Source organism: Morchella sextelata (genome assembly GCF_020137385.1).
Source record: "Morchella sextelata strain SCLS chromosome Unknown scls_28, whole genome shotgun sequence".
NCBI lineage: Eukaryota > Fungi > Ascomycota > Pezizomycetes > Pezizales > Morchellaceae > Morchella > Morchella sextelata.
The window spans coordinates 21,146-40,006 of NW_025408643.1; the positions used below are offsets into that span (position 1 = coordinate 21,146).

General features: G+C 46.0%; 4 protein-coding genes across 4 annotated transcripts; 2 read left to right on the forward strand and 2 right to left on the reverse strand.

The window, feature by feature from the left end:
* Positions 1–404: 404 nt before the first annotated feature.
* On the reverse strand, positions 405–1,477 carry H6S33_008711 (uncharacterized protein; the record flags this gene model as incomplete). The annotated part of the gene is made up of 2 exons (XM_044840151.1): positions 405–537; positions 660–1,477. 2 exons carry the CDS (start codon positions 1,475–1,477, stop codon positions 405–407), a joined length of 951 nt encoding a protein of 316 aa, XP_044687567.1.
* Positions 1,478–7,231: 5,754 nt separating this feature from the next.
* H6S33_008712 (uncharacterized protein) lies at positions 7,232–8,476 on the forward strand (the record flags this gene model as incomplete). The annotated part of the gene is made up of 1 exon (XM_044840162.1): positions 7,232–8,476. One exon carries the CDS (start codon positions 7,232–7,234, stop codon positions 8,474–8,476), a length of 1,245 nt encoding a protein of 414 aa, XP_044687568.1.
* Positions 8,477–12,181: 3,705 nt separating this feature from the next.
* Positions 12,182–12,994, reverse strand: H6S33_008713 (uncharacterized protein; the record flags this gene model as incomplete). The annotated part of the gene is made up of 1 exon (XM_044840166.1): positions 12,182–12,994. One exon carries the CDS (start codon positions 12,992–12,994, stop codon positions 12,182–12,184), a length of 813 nt encoding a protein of 270 aa, XP_044687569.1.
* A 4,821-nt stretch (positions 12,995–17,815) lies between these two features.
* H6S33_008714 (uncharacterized protein) lies at positions 17,816–18,655 on the forward strand (the record flags this gene model as incomplete). The annotated part of the gene is made up of 3 exons (XM_044840167.1): positions 17,816–17,850; positions 17,915–18,573; positions 18,633–18,655. 3 exons carry the CDS (start codon positions 17,816–17,818, stop codon positions 18,653–18,655), a joined length of 717 nt encoding a protein of 238 aa, XP_044687570.1.
* Positions 18,656–18,861: the final 206 nt, after the last annotated feature.

The following is an 18,861-nucleotide window of genomic DNA, read 5'->3' on the forward strand; positions in this document are numbered from 1 at the left end:
AAAAAAAAAAGAGGAAAGAACAAAAAGAAGAGAGCAGGGAAAGGGTACTAAATTAACACGCCGGACCATCGATGTGTTAAAGGGCAACTAGCGAAAAGGGAAATAAAAAAGAAAGGAAAAAAAAAAAGGAAAAAAGAGAAAAAAAAAGCCTGACAGCAGTGCCCACAAAAACCGACACCTATTCCCCAGCCTCCTATCAGCCTGATAGCCGCTGCAGGGCGTCCAAAAGGTCCCGGGGATGATTTCGGTGTGGTGTTGTATGGGTGTGGGAAAGAAGTATCATCGTTATATCCACTCCTTAGACCGCCTCTTTGGAAGAGAAACCATAATAACGCCAGAGAATAAACTTTAGGAAACCAATTCATCTCTCTAGGCAAGACCTCTTGCCGCGTCGCTCTCGTCGCTTATTCCTCTCCTGCCGCCGCCGTCTCTACTCCTCTCTTCCCATGCCGCTGCGTCCGTCTAGTCGGGTCGTCCGGTGGTGGAGGCCCAAATCGGAATTTTCGAATGGGTATGTCCTCCTTGTGAACCTGTCTTCTGTGTTGAAGAAGGTTGTGCCGTTTCGAGAAGGGTGTCTTATGCTTGCAGTCGGGCCAAACGCACCAAAAAACCCCGGGAGCCGCTGGCGCCGGATTGTTGTCATTATTGTTGACATTGACCGAAGGAAGGATCTTTTTTCTTCCTTTTTCTTTCTCTTCTGCTTCTTAGGGGGGTTGGCTGTAGGAATGGCTTTAGGCGGGGGAGTGGCTTGGGGTACAGAAGTGGCTGTAGGAATGGCTTTGGGCGCAGGAGTGGCTTCGGCCACAAGAATGGGCTCATCTGAGTTGAGAAAATCCGTAAAGCTGAGCCCGGGTTGAAATCTATGGTTTCCGTATTGATGCACTTCGCTTTGGCGGGGGAAAACAGGCCCAAGTAGATAATTCACAGGGTCGTCACCAAAATCGTACCGCGGATGATACCCTTGGAAGTTTTGTTGGGTAACATGAGGTCCATAGAAGGGTGAACCAGCAGCAGGAGTAGGAGCAGCGGCGTGAACAGCAGCAGAAGCTTGAGATATATCAGCAGCTAGGAGCGTGTGATGACGATTTGATACTAGTTGACTTCCATCCCAAGTTTGCAGCGCAGTATAATTTTCGAAGCCCAACTCTTGACCTTGAACACTGGCGCCGTTGATACGCAGATTTTCATGTCCCATGCAAGATAAAGGAACGAACTGGGGAGAATCTACAGTTAGGTAAAAACTGGCATTTGGGTAAAAACCGGCATAGATCACGCCCGAGTTGAAATGGACGCCATCCTGACCACTGCTGAGAGGAGAGTGGTATAGGTCCCCCAGGAGATCTTCTGTAATCGAAGGTATCTTCTCCTCCTCAGACGCGGACGCTTGTCTATTCTTCCAACCGGCATGGCCGGTTTCCCTTGGGTTCGACAATGCGGCTTCGTCTTCTGTGATTTCGCCTGAAGCCCTTCTCTTCATACAGATGTTGAATAATGGGGAATATATCTTGAGGCTGCCGGCGAACCCCAAGTAGTGTTGAAGTGGGAATTACAGTGCAATGCAGTGCAGTGCGTTCCTGGGCTGTAGAAGGAATCTCTGAGCGTGAAGGCTTTTCGATTTATTATATACTTTGCTTGATCCATTTTCGATAGGTAACCAGCAGTAATAATTCTTTGCCTTGTTTTTGGTTGGCCTAGTACTTCGCACATTTCCAAAGGTTGGTTACTAGTACGTAGGTACTTTGACATCCTAAGCCCCCAGAACTCATGACAATGAGGCGCGATTCTGAATAGTCCGTAAGTTGTGAAGGCGGAAGGACAAAATTTAATTCAGGTCCGGACCGAAAAGAAGTGCAGTTAGGGACCTTGCTCATGCCCTTCGCTTTTTTGAGACCGCTGATTTTCCGGGGTCAGGGAACATGCTGAGAACGTTCAAGGAAGAACCGTCTGTGCGCCTATGCTCCAGAACGCGTTTGTTTATGTCGATTAGTCAAGTTGTAACTCCGGTCGCGAACGAAGGACCGGACTGATATTACCCGATTATGTTCCGCGGTTTCTCCGATGTATGTAATTGTTCATGTTCAGCAAAATATCCATGAACAGTAGGTCACTGTACCGGGGGCAGTGCAGAGCTGTGGAGGAACAGACCGCATACTCAGTCTTGGCAAGAAGGAATCCTTAGTTATGTACTAAGGACATACCATAATAGGTAATACATTTATGACATGGGGTACTACATAATGATATGCTGAGAGTTGCAGAGGTTACAGAATTCCTTCACGATACCGAGGCTGTGGAAGTAGAAGTACTCACGATCTCTGCTGTACCGGGTATCGGCGAGGCTTTAATTGCAGGCACTTGGTGAAGTGCACTTTGTATCTCAACGTGACTTCCTTTTCAGGAAGTAACTACGTACGTCTATGTGTATGTAGTCAAGTTAATACAGCAATAAAGCTATTACTTTATCGCTCTAATAAACTAGGTAGGTTGTTTGATGAGTGACATTACACTCTACACAGCATGATAGAATGCTAATCCTTGAACCCCACATACTCAACCTTATCGAATTACCTCTTCTCGCCTAATCATGAGATTTGCGAGAAGATTTGCGAGGATACCAAAGTGAGCACAATAGGCTAGATAAGCCTTCAGAGACCCACGAGGATGGAAGCGAGTTAAGATTACTCACGATCACGTAAGTAAAGAGATTTAAGCCAACCAGCGAAGCTCGTCAACACCGCCTGTCGATCAGCACTTTCATCATAATGCCTCTTTCTATTTCCCTCTCCATCACAACTTTGATTGGGCATGTACCTCTTTTGTTTGTGAATCATTCGTGAAAAAAGAAGTGTCGAAAACAAAGGCCGAGGGATAAAAACAGTAACCTCCCATTCTCAATGTGATAGCGAGTCGACTGACCAACACATGCCAGCTCACTGCAGGGAAGAGAAGACGACCGGTGCTACTCAGGACTTACCGCATAAGTACCTACATGTAACTACATAAAACATCCAATAGGTATTTTACTCATCAAGACCCGATCGAAGCCTCCGGCTCTAATTTGACTTCGGCGGAGCTGTGATATTTGGCTCTTCCACGCAAATTCCTCATGGATCTGTCAGTTCATGTCCGATTTGGATAATTTTTAAATCAGTGGAAAGCCAGCCTTTTACTCTATCTAAAGTCACTTTCAAAGAAATATCTTTGATCTCTGAAGAGTCGAGTAGGTTGTTAATTGAAGAGGCGGATTTCTGTTGGGTTGTTGCCTTGACATCACTACCAAAAATCCAGCGCAAAGGAAAAAGAGCCTCCGGACCTTAGACCCTCGTCAGTAGGGGTTTGGGAAGTCCTCTGCGCAAAGGGCCTATTATGAATACATATTGATTGACTGCTAGATACTTTCCGTTGTCGCATCCTAAATATAATAGGTACTATTGAGCTACCTAATTGAGAAGCCCCAAAGTATCCGACCTCCTGCAGGCCGTTGGAAGTGTCGTACGCTATCAACGGCTCATCAATCCATATGGATCCACGCGTGTAGATGCATAGTGGGGGGACCCGTACCAGTGCGCACCCCCGTAGGGCAGAAAAAAAAAACGTGAGCTCTCTCGGCTTTACTCTTCGCGCTCATTTTTTCCGGTACCATAGTTGAGCGATGCCGCACATACGCGCGGAATGCTTTGAACCAAGCAGGTCACAGTCAATACTGTTGGTGGGATTGATGAGAAATCAACGACCGGAAGGAATGAAAAAAAGAAAGAAAAGCTTGGCCTTTTTTTAACAGATCTCCGGTTTCAGGGGGGAGGTCTGTTTAGTATGTACTTACAACATCCGTCATAAGCGTTTGTTTCGGGTTGGTTACTGGCTGGATTGGACTACACGTAGCGACACTACATAACGATTCCGCAGGTTCATTGATAAACCCCCGCAATAATACGGCCACACATCACATTGAGGTAAGTCGAAGGCTCAATGTACCCTAAAACAAAATAAGCAACCATCAAAAAGTATGTTGATTGGGATATCTGTGAGCGTTGTGTGGAAATAATCGCCCCCCGAGGTGGTGGTTCATTTTCAGGAAGCCGGATCACCACCTAGTTGCACGAACAGCCTAAAGTAAACAATTACAGTAATACACACGGCAACAACCCATTGGATTGCTGCCAATGGTCCAGGTAATCGGGCTATCTGAGTTATAAGACCTAAGTGTTCTAGGCCTCCCCGGGACTTCAAGGCGCAACAGCGTCCCGAATCCCACTCAAAAAATCCGCCCAACTGAGAATAGGAATCCCGCAACTACAGATTCCGGTAGAATTATTGCGAAAGTGGGTTCTCCGTGACCCGATAGTCCTATTGGCCCTTAAAAGATTTTTGCTACGAGCACAGACCAACAAAATCCACTCTTTTAGCTCTGACTTTCGCAATAATTCTACCGGAAACTGTAAGAAGATGATCCGGACTACGCTAGACCGCCCCCTCTTCCAGAAGGCCCAGGGTCAGTACGGGGAAGTCATCTAAGCAAGGCCCGCAGAATGTTCCTAGCCAGCTGGCCATGAGTTTAATATCCATCCCATTGCCATCAATAGGATACCTTACTCAGTCGATGAGAACCGGCTAGTAGGGGTACATATGTACAGGGTCTGGGAGAATTAATGCGAAAGTCAGCGCTAAAGGAGTGGGTTTCTTGGTTCGTGCTCACAGCAAAAGTCCTTTCAAGAGCCAATGGGACTCTCGGGTCACGGAAAACCCACTTTCGCAATAATTCTCCCCATCACTGTACGTATATACAGAAAAAAAGAAGGCTGCTTCAAACCTCGCATTGATCTTAATCAAACTAATACTTGACCCTGGAAATGGCCACTAAGTCTGGTGACGGTACTGAACGGCCCGGCCGGGGCCAATAATAACACATCTTATGGAATGATCATATGGTGTTTTTTTTAGAGATACTAATAGCGTTACTCAACCGTGCTTTGCGCGGGGAGGCAACATACTCGTGTGGTATCACTCTTCCTCCCTGCGTAATATCTGGATTCGACAGCTCTCCGTGGCCGCCTAGGGGGGTTTTTCTTTTCATGAGAGAGCGCATAACATGAACTCTCCTCTTGATGTCAAAAGTGTCAAAAACGCAACTAACTAGCGCCATTGACGTGACTCGGAAGACCAATAGCTAATTAGCGACAATGACCAAATCGTGTACATACTTCCCGTTGCGGATAATTGCGCACGCTTGAGGTCCCAACTACAGCGGGATGTTGGCGATTAGTTGATATAGAATCGGCATGCGTGCGTATGGAGGCTCCTCCGTGACGGCAATCATCACGCTTGTTTCAACCCCTCCATGGCCAGTCGCGCCTGTTTCAACCCCGTATCAGAACTTGATACCCCAAGGCAACTGCATGAGTACGCCCCTCGATCTCCCAGATATGGACTAGCGCGCTAGATTTAAAATAATAACTCGTTCTATTCCTATTCCTTTGTTATGTAATCGGCCGACGACCCATCTGATTCCCACGCAAGCAACCACTCCCGCGCATTCGCCACACCTTATCTCAACCCCGGAGGAAGAAGGCGGCGGAAGTGCAGATGAGGAAATGGCAGCAGCACTATCATTATTTCCCCCAGGGAATAGAACTGGATGTTTGGGCGTCGCACGTTGGGTTGGCTCCCTGTGACAACATGTGTACCTATCCCTGCGTATTCTTTTTGCCACTCATGCCCAGCCAGAACTTTTGGTTTGCGGCGCCTCCTCTTGACCTCTCTTGATGGAAGTGGACTTTGTGAGTCGCACTTTTTGGTATACGCGGTCTGGGACTGTGGCTTGTTTTTGGCTGACATAGCCTAGTTACAGCTGGTGTCTTTGGAGTGATTCTGTTACTTTTGGAACCGGTTTTAAGCGTTAGCTGGGCTAGGGCTTGCAATTGGTGTTGGCCTGTCATAGACCATCACTAGATATAGATCCCTGGAGGTACATACATCCGTGTGGGGGTATAACCTTCTTGGGAGCCATCTATTGGACCTAGACTGACAAGGGGATTTATGTGTTCAATGCACCGATCACGTTCACTTGATATGTATAACTAAGGGCCCGTTTGGTTGCAACGATTATCGGCTCAATCTATGGATTGAGCCCAATCCATGGAATAAATATTTGAAGTGTTTGGCAACAACAACTGTTACCATCTGAAACCGAGCGAAACCACAGAAAGGCCATAATCTGAACTTCGCCTCCAGAGGTAAAGTTCAGATAGTTCCGCATGAATTAAGAAACACCACACCCAAAGCCACCACCACAACAATTTCTAAAATCTCAATTCTTATATGGCTATGATCTTTCCTATCACTAGATGTCATATCTCATGAAAAAATAGAAATTGGAGTGATACCGATAGAGTTATAAAGTTGATTATAATGAGGATTAATGGAGAGAAAAATAGTGCCCAACCAAACATCACCAGTTTTACTTGCAACCCATGGAATGGCAATAATTCGGTTTATTTTTTTTGCGATCCATGGATTGACTTTCGTTTCAACCAAACAAGCCCTAAGACTTCCTCACAAAACCATTTGACAATGTAATTATTTTCGTTATTACTCTTCTTTCAGGATTTCAAGGTGTAGCGGGTACATACGTACGAGTTGTAGAGTTTTTGTGAAACCGTCCCAAGTTTTTGGGAAGACCACCGGGTCGCTACATAACTGAATTGTTCACGCTCGGTTGCGGCAGCGGGAGGTCTGGCACCTTGAGGCCTATTATTGTTTTTGCCTCGACGAATGCATATCTAGAATTTAGAGTGAGCAGAGGCTGGTGGTTTTCTCTATCCCCTATCATATGTAGTGAGACTACATACTAACGGATTGATACTAGGGCATTCATGTTCTGCAGCTAGCCACTCTACATAGGTATCGATAGTATACATTTGTCTTTGCCAGAGAGGAGTTACTCTCCTCGATCTCACGATACCCTTCTCCGCGTTCTTCTAAGGGTTTTCACTAGGTGGCCATGGCCGGAGACAACGCCCCCTTCCTTCTTTCCCCTTACAAAACAGAATCTCCTCGAAGAAGATTCCCAAAGCTGCAAACCCAAGAATATATGACGCCCTGATGACCGATCGCTTATTATGGTTAGAATACCCCCCGCGAAGGTTTGAGAATAGGAATAGAGGAGAGGAGTATAAAGAATCTCACTCCCTCGTATAAGTCTCCTCTTCCTCCAAGTATCCCTAACCGCACAATGGCCGCCCCCAAACCCGTCCAGCTCCAGGTGTACCCGCCTCCAGCGTACACTGGCCAGGGGTCCTCCACCCCCGGCTACTACAGCGATATCTCCGACCCCTTCGCCGACCCTGCGCCCTCCCACCACCGCCCGCCGCTCTCTCGCGCGCACTCCTCCGCCCCACTTCCCGCCGCTGCCCGCTACCTCCCACTCGCCTCCGTCATCTCCCGTATCAGGGCAAAAATCCACATACTCTTCCACTCACCCTTCTTCTGGATCGCCCTCATCTGCAACGCCCCCTTCCTCTCACTCATAATCATCGACACCGTCACCACCACCGCCTTCCCCTCCTCTGTGCTCTACCACGAGCTCCTACGCCCCAAATTCAAATACACAACAGTCGTCCTCTGCGTATTCACCGCTGTTGCCAACGGTGGTCTCATGGTCGTCAGCGTCGGCGTGGGCGCAAACAGCAAGAGACCCGTCCCAACGGCCGCCGTCCTCTGCACCATCTTCGCTTTCTGCATCATCTTTGTATCCTGCTGGGACTTGATCTCCACGCGAATGCACAGCGCTAACCCCGCGCAGTGGCCCACATGCGCGGCACGGGGCTTCGGCGCCACCATCACGGCAAGCATCGAGGTAGACCACGGCGCCAGCAATATCACAATCGTGTCTACGCACAATAAGGACGACGTGCTCGGCCTACAGCTCACGCCGACGGTACAGGAGAGTCGCGACCTGGACTTCTTCCATGCCAGTGCGGTGCCGTGGTTATCGAGTGAGCGGGTGTGGAGCGCTGTCGATGCCGCGGGCGGAGGCGTGAGCGTGGACGTGTCGCTCGAGAAACACCGGTACGGGGTGACCTATGCGGGGAGCGTCACGAATGGGCGCTTCGTCGATAATCGCAACTTTTTTCTGGTGTTTCCCGACCTGGGAATTAAGACTTCTTCGACGCGGACGTGGAGCTCCAGCTCCCCCCCTGGCATTGTCCGGATCGGTGGTAGTAGTCGCGATGATGAGCGGCCGGTGGTGGACCTGATTGAAGACGGGAAGCGGGTGGTGTTGGCGACGGTGCCTAGTGAGATCGAGAGGAGCCAGAACAAGGAAAAAGGTAAGAATACGGAGATGGTGTGGCGGATGTGTGGGATGTGGAGCGTGGCGGAGATGTTGGCGAATAGGGAGGTGATGGAGAAGGTTTTAGTGCCGCTTACGAGGCTGGGGGTTGAGATGGAGTTGTGGGGGACGGAGAATATGAACTAGTGAACGAGTGATAGGAATATGGGGGGGTGAGGGACTTATTATATGCATGCATATATACTTTATATTCCAGAACTTGTCGATCTACTTACCCCAGCAGAAAACGGGAACTGGAATGGGGTTGGGATTGGGATTGGGGTTGGGTAAAACTCTCTGGAAATGATTGTTTGACATGTTTCTCCTTTAATTTCCCAACTCTTACCTTCCAACGTATCAGGCTAATTAATGAATTAAACAAACAAAAAAAAAAACGTATCAGGCTCAAGAGCTCCAGACCTATACTTGCACCCTTTTTTGTTTAATATCATTCACCAAGGTGTCTGTCTTTATATTATTCACCACCCAGTCAGTCACTATCAATGTATTTAATTATAGTCTAGTCCGAAAAATCCAAAATACACATACAATTCATTAACAAACCCTGACGCCGCCCCACCCACAACTTTCACCACACCAGCCCTAATCCCCAAAAGCGGCAGAAGTATCATTACCAGTCTTGGCGGTCTTGGCATCACTAAACGGTCAGCCCGGATTGGAGTCGCCATGTTAACCTTCTAGAAGGTATGATATAAAAACGCTACAGCACTGTAAAACATCTCTTCGTGGCCTCCAAGAAATTCGATATGCTTGTGTATATATATGTCCGGTTCAGGTAACCTGACAATCTGGCCTAACCGCCGAGGAAATACCATGTTTCCCCGGATGGATAAAGACCATGGACGAATCGAGATACCGAATCTATGTAGAATCTACTGTTGCTCTAACTACATGTAGGCACTGTGACTGGTGGTCGTGTTTTCGGACTTTTGGTTGGGGCTGAACTGGACAGTGCTGAAGCTGGACTAATATCCGATGGTACAAGCTTCTAACGCCGAATAGATCGTCATATACCTATAAAAAGAACTCGACCGAGGGTTCACGGGTGGGATGGATTATAGCGGAAAAGCCCTTGGAGATCAGTTAAGTGAACAGTCGTTCACGAATACTGCTACTTGACAAGCAGGGGTTCCAATTATGGCAAGAAATAGTCAAGCAACAGCCAAGCTGCGTGATCTCCAGTTCATTTAATTTCTATTGGCCCAAAGTCCCCTGTTCGTCAACTGGCAGTATTCGTCAAGCGACGGTGAACGACTGTAAGGTTATTTTGATGAGACTAGAATGCTCTTACAGTACAATCTCGCTATAAGGATATGGAGATGTGACAATTTTGCATCCAAAAATATCCTTATAGGCGATTTATCCTTATAAGAAGTGCCCAGCTCACCCACAAAATCCCTGTCGGGACCAAAGTTGAATCATACATATCTAATAAGTATATAGATATACCGATATGCAATGTGTTATTTAAAGGTTTTGATTGGCCAGGTTTGAGGGGTTTTCTTTTTCTCTATCAAATATGTTTGTCAGTAAGTAGATATTCTATCAAATATGTTGGAGTTAGTAGATATTCTATCAAATATGTTTGAGTCAGCCAGTAGATATTGGTTCCAACATACCTTGAGTCAACCAAATAGTATATCAGATATGTGCACAGGGCATCTTGGGGTTTCAGTGATCTTAAGCGTTGGTAAACTGATATTGTTTAAGCCATAACAGTTCCTACTCCGGCCAAAGGCCGGAAAATGCTTGTATCCTTATAGGCCGAATATCCTTATAGAAAATATCCTTATAGAAAATATCCTTATAGAAAATATCCTTATAGAAAATATCCTTATAGAAAATATCCTTATAACGAGATTGTACTGTATTCCCTGCATACCGGCATGGCGCACTATTCCTTCCTCGGAGAATACTTGGCCTGCCCCGCCAGATGGCAGCAACTCAACCCAACACCCGCTTACCAAAACAAAAAGTGGTACGACACCTTCAATCCCACACACCCTTTCAGATGCTGGTGATAGTCAGGTAACGGGCGAGATTTCATGATTCTGGCAGGGTTCGAACCTGCGGCCTTCTGCGATTTTCTGTAAAGCAGACGCGCTTCCACTACGCTACAGAATCCTGGCTATCTTGAAAGTTGGCTCTTTTTTTCGCACTGGTTGATGGGCCGAGTGATAGTATGTGATCCATAGAATTTTTGGTTGATGGATTTTTCAGGCGCCGAGGATTTGCACTCGGCACAAAATCTTTGGTTTCATTCGTTATATGATTGGTTGTAGTGTTGTGTCTAGCTAGGAAGGACTAAGACCTTTTTCAAACCCTGGGATGGTTAGTCGAGTTTATGTTCTTGGCAAGAGTAAGACATGCCAAGAACTTTTGACACTACATTTGCTTCATTCAAATACAGCGTTGACTGTCACAACGTGGTGAAAGGACTGGTTAACAGAGCCAAAAAATGAGGGTTTGCAAGTCAGGTGCATACAGGTGCTGATGAAATAATTGAGGAATGAACTACATAAGTAGTACTCAAATAAATGATTGTGAACACAATTCCTCAATGTTAACATACGCAATCATAGATTATCACTCGGTAATCCGAGGCAGACAGAGCCTTGAGCTTTCTCATTAAGAACGCCGGCACGGCTGTCTCCAAGCCGAATACTAACAGTTTGTCAGTAAAAACGTATCCAAACTTATTATAGTCCGTCTGTGCCTGTATGATCTGCTGCTATTGATACTAGCTCACGCCGTTCTGTTTCCCCCTATATATAACAGATCCCTGTAAATAAAAATCGCCACTCTGTACGACACAGATAACCAAAGGAGATGCAAGCGTCATAGTTGCCTCGCGGCTTTGAGCTGAGGATTCCAGCTGCTTATTTGACTACTCCCCCCCCCTCTTCGGAGATATATATGTAGCTAATCCTCTAGGTTGGGTTTATTCAAAAGACTCCAGCTCAATTTTCCGGTAATCTGATTGGTGTAGATTCTCCCATCGGCCAATCAGATAATCAGGATTTTGAACTGGAGTCTTTTCACAATTTTCACTCTAGAATGAGTCTAGGCTTATGGGCTGACCTTCGTGGAAATGATCTACGTATTTCAAGTTCTGACTAGAGACGTCACTTCAGGGCGATCATCAACTCAGGGTTATTTGTTACAAGTAGGTTTCATCGACCTAACGACAAGTTGTCATGCCCTGCTTTTGAGACCGAGTGAGGTGGAAAATATCCACCCGATCATTGACTCAAACCTTTAGATAGCACTCTAATCTCCTAGTGCTAACCGTAAGTCTACATCTTATAATAGATCTTTCATAAATAATTGGATATATACAATTGGATCTAAAACGCGGCCTTCTGAGATAAAATACTTTTGATGGCCACCGTGCGCAGAGTGATCAAGTGCGGACATAATTAATCTCCCAACAAAAGATAATATTGTATTATTCCACCCTGAAAAATAGCACTAATAATACAGATAAATATGTCTCCATACATGCAACTAGCCACTGGCACCTGAGTACAATAGCACTCTAATAAATACCTCCTTAGCCAGAAAAGAAAAAATTGATTTGTTATATACAGCCACCTCCATGGATCCAGCCTCTATTAGTGGATGGTTTATTGGTGTTTATAGAACTACCAAGAAAACGTGGGTCTGGAAACTTCTTTTCCCGAGGGAAGGGGGGCGCGTGGTGGGCCCTGCATGCATCGTGTGGGGGCCGAATAGCGGTGATCTACATAGGATGATGCACACGGTTTCTGTGTAACCAAGGCTCGGGATTATGTAGTGGGTGGCGAAAAACAACTTGCAGAGCCTCGCAGCTTACTCGTCCCCACCTGCCGTTGCCCCTCTTCTCCGCTGTGTCTTCCTTCCCGAATCTCCCTCCGGCGGAATTCCCCATCTATATCTTACGATTGGAATGGGCTCTTTATGAACTAGTCTTCGGTGCTGGGTAAGATTGTGTTTTCTCGTGAAACCTTTCGTCCGTTTGCATTCGGGATGGGTGCATCTGAACTTGGCACCAATTATTGAACCCGCCGGCACTGGATTGTTGTTGCCCGAAAGAGCTTCTTCCCTCTTTCGTTGTTTTCCGTTCTCGTTGGGTTCGGGAGGGGGTGTCATGAAGACGAGATCGGATGGGAACATAGGGATATCAAGAGGGTTGACGTCGCTGTGAAGCTCCGTATGACCGGAATGTGAGTTATGTTGTCCAGTATAGTTGTATAGCGGTCGACAAGCTGGAAGACAAGATGGGCCAGGCTCTGATTCAACCACAAGATCAAATCTACCGTTACGAGTTGCGTAAACAGAAGAGTCCGAAGATCCTTGTTGTTGAACGTTTTGAGCTTCATACTCGGGCAGATTGGCACCAATCATCGACGTAGGAAGTGGGAATCCGAAACGAGAGCCGTCATTGGCCTGTTCCACCCTGTCCCACGCTTCAAACCCCCACGGGAAAAAGTCTTCAATATCAAAAGCCGGAGCCTCAATATTAAAAATGTCTATGCCTGGGTTCGAAATGGCGTCGTTTTGCTCTGCTCTAGCAGAAGGAGCACTCAGTTCATTTAAGAGCTCATTGATTATATCGGGTTCGGAGAAATTAAAAGGTTGATCGTATGGGAAATGGTCTTCCATATTCGAATTGTACGGCTGTAACCAGCCAAGTTAGCCAGTGTGTTCTTGTTTTGTGTAGCTTTTGTTTCTGCGGTAGGATTTGAAGCTCTTGACAGGTGGGTTGATACTGACTTTTTGAAACTGAAATAACTTGGAGATGAGATGCTGAGTGTTCTTTGCGCGGTCCGTTGTTTTTGAGAGTCGGAGTTCTAAGGGGCCGACTTGAAGAGGGGAGAGGGGATGGCTGGCCATTTATACTATTTTGTCAGTGTATTATTGACGTTGCCATTCTTTGGTGTTGTTGCCTTCCCCTACATGTTCGTCTTTCGAGATGTGCGAATTTGCGCACCCACTAGTAAATATATGTCCTAACTGCCCTGCCCCACTTTTCCAAACGATTATAACTTACCAACTCCCGGTGGGGTGAATGGGTCGAGTGTAATAATCGGAGTAGATAACATGGTGTATAGGGCATATATTGTGAGTTGTACAATATTGGCCAGTCAAAAGATAAAGGGCCATCTACCTTCACTCTCGATATCTTGCCCCCTAATATCAGTTTTGTATAGCATCAATGCTCAAATCATCTACTCCGATATGGTGGGAGATAATTATAATTACGCGAAAAATATTTAAATAGCGCCTTTCAACCCTATTATAAGGAGCAAGGTTATTCCATTTGCATGGTAACATGGTTTCTATCTTCATTCGGACCTAGAATTCCGTGATAATTTGTGCTGAAATGCCACTCGGTATTTGATTGGCCTTGAAAGAATGGTAAAGGGCAAAAAATTGGGGTTTTAGATATTATGCACGTGCCAAACTGTCACTAGTCCTGCAGTGACCGACCTCGAAATGCCTGTGAAGTTGGTCAGAGATATGCAGCCTCGGAGCTCCGGTTCTAAGTAACTTATTGTACGTTGTCTGCACGTCTGGTCTGAGGCAGCTGCAAGATCTTCACTTCCCCAGATCTTGACCTACTCTTCAGATCAGGCCATTTTCCAGATGATTCCTTGCAGGCTGGCATACAGTGATAGATCACTGTTACCTGGTACTCAATGCTACCTGGCCAGAATTCTAGAACCCTGAAAACCAATCACAACGGCGGGTAGGCGGAGCGCCTGAGCAAGCCACACTACTTTAGAGTACTCGTAGTTTTTTGACGTTTCCGGACTGGACTGGGTCTGCATATGGGCGTAAACCGTGCTTGACAACCATATTTTGGTGGTATGCAGACCCAGTCCAGTCCGGAAACGCCGGAAAAACTGCAACATGGTGAAAATGAGCCACACCAGCGAGATGACCTACAAGGGTAAAAAGACAAAAGAATGAGCGGAGCCACACAAGCAGGATCACCTGCACAGATAAAAAAGGGAAAAGGATGTACTCCAACTCTACGTCAGCTAATTTCGTTTCTCAGCTGCAGTTTTTTTTTTATTAATCTTCTCAGCTGCAGTGGCAACTACTAGTAATTTCATAGCGTTTCCGAACACGACCAATATTGCATGACATACAAAAAGGTGGATTTGGCGCTTTTTTGTATGGTATGCAATAGCAGTCGTGTTCAGAAACGTCAGGAATTTACGAGTAAAATCTCGACCACCATAGTACACGAACCGTATCTGCATGATGAGTCATCGACCGGCGACTGGTTTTGTAGGAGTTATTATACTCAAGCTATGATAGTGGCACATTTTAATTTACGGCTTAAGAAATATGGGGAGGGGGTGAGTATAAACTTCATCCTTTCTGAAGGAATCAACCAATCAGCCTAGAGAACTGGAATACCTACTACTCCAACGATTTTAGTATCCAGACCCATACTCTACGTACTGGTATTTCCAATGTTTCCGCCATACATAAATATTTAGAAGAAAGTACTAATCATGTAGCAAGTACTGTTTGGAGTGGCCAAAACCAAGTAATTGGGCGAGTTGAAGGATACATGTACATACATAGACAAGGCTTATTCCTTTCAAGAAAGTGATATCAAGCATTTATCCGAGCATGAGAGGGCAGAGACATATGAGGAATGAAGACACTGTTTAGTAATAGTCAGATGGGGACATTTCATGGAGGATATGGCAGAGAGACACATGTAGTTATTCTTCCCCAATAATGATCGAGCATTGAGCCCAGAGTCTAGAAGATATCAATTTTACATCCGAACTGCTATGTACCTACTAGCTAGAGTGCTTGATGTGGGCCAGGTTTGAAAACAGGGGGTTAATTTCCTGTGCACATGCGGGCATTGCACATGAGCCACTTGTACTAAGGTACACTCCCGAAGTAGATACTTGCGCTTCATTTCTGACGTGTGCTTAGAAAACCAGGAAAACACATGGAGTGGTATCATTCTCCATACGTGCATTTCTTGACTCCTTTTGCCGAGGTTGACACTTAAGTGTACTTTGATACCAAAGGGTTAGTATGTATACAGCTACTCATAGTGTTGTTTGCGAGTGTAAATGAATTGAGGGTATGTCGGTAGCTACATAGTTAAATCCCAATAGTACCTACCAAAAGTCGTAGTAGTTGAAACATATTTAAATAATTGTAATCGAGTACTACATGTACTCTAGGTAAGGAGATTGTATGAGAATTACTTATACTAACCGCTGACGAGTAGATAATGCACCGCCACATTCTACTCATGTCGTATTCCTATCTTCGTAGTATTACTAGTAGATACTTTGGGGTGTGGGAAAGTCAGTATATACAGGCGGCAGTGGAATAACCAGAGGCTTCGCAGCATATTTAGATTAAAAGAAGACACCCGCGTGCGGAGGCTCTCGATCCCACTTATCCCCAAGTACCGAGAAACTGCTGGTAACTGTAGGGCAGTCGTGGAATCTCGTCGAAACTAATAGTATTAAAGTTCCAATATAAGTGTGGAGCCTCATCGAAACTGCTGATATCTGTAAAACCAGATTTCGGCTGTCAGGGACCAATGGGAGACTTCGCCAAGGTGATATGAGTAGGGCTGAAAAGTCACCCCACACATATTTCATGTTGATCCTCCTTTCCGCAGATCTACCCAAGACCAGTCAGCCCTAGGGAAGACAGGGATATGTTAATATATGCATGTTGATGCAATTTGTGTTTTGCACAGCTCATTTCACTTGCGTGAGTAGACATCGATGTGGCCTAAGATACCTATAAACGCATGTCAGTTTCGAAAAAAAAACAGCTGTTATACGTATGAGAGTACGTACTTTTAACAAACTTTGACGTGACACCTCAAAGCTATTAAGACGACCTTGTATTTTGTGTGAGTTGGCGATCTCTTTCAAAAATTGATACAACAGCCTCCCCAATTTATCTATCGCGGGCTAGCGATATGTGCCTGTATCGGGAATGGACTTATATTATAAGGCAAGGTTCTTGCTTGGCCTATATACCCCATGAGGACTTTTATAGAAGTGATGCATGACCGTTTTTACTGGCCGTATGAAGCAACTGGGAGTATAATTTATGATACTAATATGCATGTAGGGCGCACCATTTTCTGCCTCGCACATTTTTCTGCCTCATCAGCTACCGTCATTTCTCTCTATGATTTAAGAATTAATTTACGTTATAGATCATTTCCTCAGGTGTGGATCTTTAAACCCGCTGAGATACCGGAGATACATGCATATCATCCCGTCCTCGAACTATATCTCAGTGTATTATTTCGGTCGGGGCATTAACACCGGTTCTTAGCACTAGAGTAATGAACATTCTATCGTGTTAATATTCTTTACCTTTCTACAGCCCCCACGCGCGGTCCAGTGACACGATGGACTGATCTTCGGTAACTACATGTAGAAGCTTCGCGAACGCGTGTGACTATAACGTTAGCAACCTGGTTAAGTGCTGGGCTGAGAGGTAGGAAGACTGTTGCATGCTTACCTTATGGCGAAGGGATACCAAGATCCCAATGTCATCTGTGTGGATATAAAGAGCCCTTGCAAGCGTAGGCTTCGGGCTGCCCTGAGTCCTGTTCAGCCAGGGCGTGCTTCAAGTTTTTCGGAAATGCCTAAAGACAAGAGGTAGATGCTTGGTCGAGGTCTATACATCTGTCTTGAACTTCTTCGGGGTGAGACATGAAGGAGTTAAGCTTAGCCCTGTGGGCCACGTTGCTTATGCATACATGTACATAGCTCCACTTAGTGTGATTTGGCAAAAGTATGATTTGAAAACGAGGCTAAGTCACACCTTACGGCTCATATAATAGGCCTGGACTCCTTCTAGATGCTGTGCCTCAACGTTCGAAGCCCATGCAGGTGCGCACATCAGTCTTCTCTGATGTCTAGACACCTCAGGGTTAGGGCTCGGCGAATAGAACGTTGGGCCCATCGGGCGATAATTCACTTTCTCATAAGCGGCACCATTGTCAGATCATCCAGTGGCATGTGCATGCGCAGAGATCTCCGAGAAGCCTTCGGGTATTTCTATGGTGAGATCTTTCACCAGCAATATAACTGGCCTCGTGTTCCTAGAAGATGTGATATCACTTTTTGCTAGAAGATGAAAGGCAGCGTTGAATTCAACAATTGAGCGATAAAGAAAGTCTACAAACCGCGTATTCATAGCCGTTAGACATGAAACTAACAAGTTTCAAGTGGAAACCCGTTCCGGTCTCAATGTTACTCAAGCAATATTCACATCTGATCACTCGCTCTCAGTCAGCAACTCACCCTAGCTTAGGTAAGATGTGCCTTGGCATAAATCGTCATCGCCTCTCAACCTGCTCATTGCCCCTGTTCCTCTCAGCTCAACAGCTCTCCAACCTTCGTTCACTTGACATCACCACTATCACATCGCTCTCAAACACGTAAACAACTTCAATAAACCGCCATGTCTTCTTCGGCTTCATCAGGCCCACTTCTCTAGTACGCCATCTCTCGCTCTTCTTTTTTCCTCTTCTCGGCCGTAACGTGCTAATAATATCTCCAGCTCTTGCGTTGCTCATGGCACCACAATCCTTTCCGAGCACTCCCCTCCAGGGACTGCATCCACAAATGCCTCTTCTCTCGCTTCTTTGATTCTTCCAAAGATCACCCACGCTTCCGCCCAGAAGCTCACTTACACTCATGGCGCCCACAACATCCACTACATCTCGACGGCGTCGTCGTCCACTATCCCGCAGGGATTAACCTTCCTGGTGATATCGTCGGCCACATTCGGTCGCAAAGTCCCATTCGGCTTCTTGCTTGAAATCCAGCGTCTTTTTACCTCGCGATACCCTGGCTCCACGATCGGCGATGCACCACCTTACGGATGTGCCGAATTCAATTCGGTACTCAAATCAACAATGAACCAGTTTGCTCAGGGCGGAGAGAACGAGGATGTTGTGCAGAAGGCACAAAGAGAAATCGATAGCGCAAGGGGAATCATGACTGAGAACATTGAGCGGGTATTGGAGAGGGGAGAGGGGATAAACTTGTTGGTCGACAAGACTGCCGGCCTGCAGACGGGAGCTATGGAGTTCAGAGTCAGGAGTAGGGGTTTGAGGAGGAGAATGTGGTGGAAGAACACCAAGTTGATGATACTACTGGTCTTTGTGGTCATCTTCTTGATCTATCTTTTTGTTGGGATGGGATGCGGGTTGCCAAGTATGTATCTTCCCTTCGTTATTCGCTGGCCATATTGCTAACCCTTTGTCTTCAACTAGCCTGGGGACGTTGCCGCGCTTAATCGGCGCAGCCAAAGCAAAATAAAAAAAAAGACTTAGGAGAAAATATTCGATATCACAATATGGAGGATTGTCCAGGCTGGGACCTTAAGTCTTGTGTACCAAGTATGCAGGCTAGCGAATCATCGATCCTCCTTCCCCACGAACGATTAGTATGCAAAGTTAAATTTCTCTTTTCCAAAACAAAAAGAATCATGTCTCCGGGGAA